Source organism: Nothobranchius furzeri, chromosome 6 (assembly GCF_043380555.1).
Source record: "Nothobranchius furzeri strain GRZ-AD chromosome 6, NfurGRZ-RIMD1, whole genome shotgun sequence".
In the NCBI taxonomy this organism is placed as follows: domain Eukaryota; kingdom Metazoa; phylum Chordata; class Actinopteri; order Cyprinodontiformes; family Nothobranchiidae; genus Nothobranchius; species Nothobranchius furzeri.
The window spans coordinates 5,404,376-5,406,875 of NC_091746.1; the positions used below are offsets into that span (position 1 = coordinate 5,404,376).

At 48.9% G+C, this 2,500-nt stretch overlaps 1 protein-coding gene across 1 annotated transcript; it reads left to right on the top strand.

Annotated features, from left to right (window-relative positions):
- The first annotated feature begins 358 nt into the window (after positions 1–358).
- On the top strand, positions 359–2,208 carry LOC139070231 (uncharacterized). The gene is made up of 2 exons (XM_070551950.1): positions 359–2,017; positions 2,098–2,208. Exons 1-2 carry the CDS (start codon positions 577–579, stop codon positions 2,112–2,114), a joined length of 1,458 nt encoding a protein of 485 aa, XP_070408051.1. The 5' UTR covers positions 359–576; the 3' UTR covers positions 2,115–2,208.
- The last annotated feature ends 292 nt before the right edge of the window (positions 2,209–2,500 follow it).

The following is a 2,500-nucleotide window of genomic DNA, read 5'->3' on the forward strand; positions in this document are numbered from 1 at the left end:
GCATTCAGATTGCGTACGCTTTTTAAAGTCCGTATTACAAGCGGGGCGAGATGCCTACTTGTTAATCGGGAAAGTTTGAGTCTGGTCGCTACAGACAAAGAACGCTAGACCTGGCCGGAGAGCTAAGCTAGCACCACAGTTAGACAAAAAGGGAACGCGTCCCGTTAGATTGTCATACCATTTCTGACACAGTCAGTCTGTGTCCTCACAAAACCCGCATTGGCGGTGGTTCTTGTAAATCGCTACGGTGTGTAGAATCTACATTTTGCTACGTTTGTCCGTCTGATAGTATCTCGGCAGCGTAGGGGTTATTATTTTTTTTTGTTATTTTTATTTTGGACCGGTGATCGGGTCGGCTTTCACAGCCTCCGTTGCTCGGTTCCATGCCTTTTTCTTCCATCTTGTGAAGTTGTGTGTATTCATTTCTCTATCAACAATTCCTTGTTTTACCCTGTGTCATAAAGTTAAGTAGGCTACGGACAGTCCTTGTTTGTGTGAGACATATTAAGGAATCTGCCCGGAGTTTTACGTCGGCTCAGAAGGTAAAAACGCGAGTTGCTCTGAACTTAATGGGAGATGGACGAGACACGACAAAATCTTTCTTGCACTGTTACACCTGGTGTAAGGTTCTCTGACGTTCTGCTTCCAGAACATGCCATGACGCAGGAGACTGTTCACCGGCCGAGCATCGCTGGTCCCTCCGCCCGCCCGAACGGGCCCGTTTTAGGCGGGTGCCACCGGTCGGGAGCAGTGGGGACTAGTGGCTGCGGTTCGGTGCCAGCTGCACTGGGTCGGAGGTGGTTCTGGTCTGCAATTCATGACGTGAATTCAAACAACATGCTGTTTGCGGTCACAACACTTTTTCTTTACTTTTATTTCTTCCAGGGGGTCAAAAACCCACCATCAACATCAAGGTTTGAAATAAACAACACTTTCTCTGCTGCTTTTAAGATGAATAAATCTCTTGAGCCTATGGTTAACCTCTCTGACAAACAGGTTGTGCTTAACCCTTTGTTTCCTAATGCTTCTCCTCTGTCATCCATGTTAAAGGCTGACCATCTCTCCAGCATGGGTGTGAAATCTTCAGGCTGTGACCCACCGCTTCAGTCAGAGGTCTGTTTTACTCGTCAGTCCGCCTCATGCACAAACCAGCTTCTTTATCGGGGCGTGATGGAAAAGTCAGCCGCCGTGAAACACTTGTGGTCTCCGGACGGAGCTACCATGCCATTTAAGGGGTTTGTGCCCGGACATCTTGACCTTTATGTGAATGACCTTGTCACTTTTCAGTTTGTGACCTCTGCTAATACGGTGGCCAATTCTTTTCTCCTTTCACAGGGGTGTGACTTAGTCTCGGGCCTCTGTGCTCTCTTTCCTGTGATTTCTCTTACAGGTGACCACGACGACACAGAAAACCCTGCGGTTTCCAGCAGTCCTGTGGTCAGTGGCGATATTAAAGGTGGCTCGGTGGTTGCTGCGCACACCTCTCTCACGGGCTCGGGAAGGCAACCCGGCCCGGGAGGTGTAGGTGCGTGCAGTGATGCTCTGCTCGGGGCCCCTCCTGACAAAGGGGGGGTGCTGAGTGGCTCTGAGTTTTCCGTTGCGGACTTCAACCGGTTCGGGGGAACGCCTCCTCCGAGCGGGCGGGTCATTGCAGAAATCGACACTGACCTTCCACCAATTCGGCTGACAACATTGACCTCCGACCCGGAGTTAGGTGCTGCACCTTCTACGGGGCGGAGTTCTAGTCAGTCTGTAGATACTCTGGTTAAACCGGGTTTTTCTGATTCTGTGTGGGAACCTCCATCATTCTTGGGTATAAAGTATTCTTGGCTTCAGTTTTCAGGACAGACCATGTTCCCAAAGCTAGCATCATGTCTGTATCTGATTCTAAACATGGCTAGGTTGGCTTTGACACCCGTGACACAACCATCCTTGGATCACTCCTTTTCAGAACCTCCAAGTCCAACACCTCCAGGTCTTTGGACATCTGAACACCTACTCTTTCAGCACGATTCAGGTGACAATGTGCATCTTCTTGGTAATAGAGCTTTTAAGAGCTTAAGAACTGTTCTTTGTTATGCTTCTCCTGTCTCACAGACACGGCATACGTTTGAGAAACAAAAGGGGGGTGGGGAGCCTCCTCCCGCTTTGCGAGCATCATTTTCGCATTTCCAGTTCACTACTATTTCTGATCACAACAAAGTCGCCTCCGTTAAGCTGCAACACAACTTTGAGCAGGTAAAATCAGGTTCTGATCTAACAGCTAAACCATCAGCTTCGCTCCAGTTCCAAACGGAACCCTCAGGTAAATTCAAACAAGTTTCCCTGTGGGTTCGTAACACAAGATACAAACAGTTTGATAACCAAATCGCTTATGAGCCTGCTCCCACAGATACGTCCAAACTCGTGTCTCTGTGGGTCCGCAATACCAGATTCAAAACTCTATTCTGACCGACTCTATTCTGACCGGATTCTTTTCCACTGACTGGTGGACCGTTAC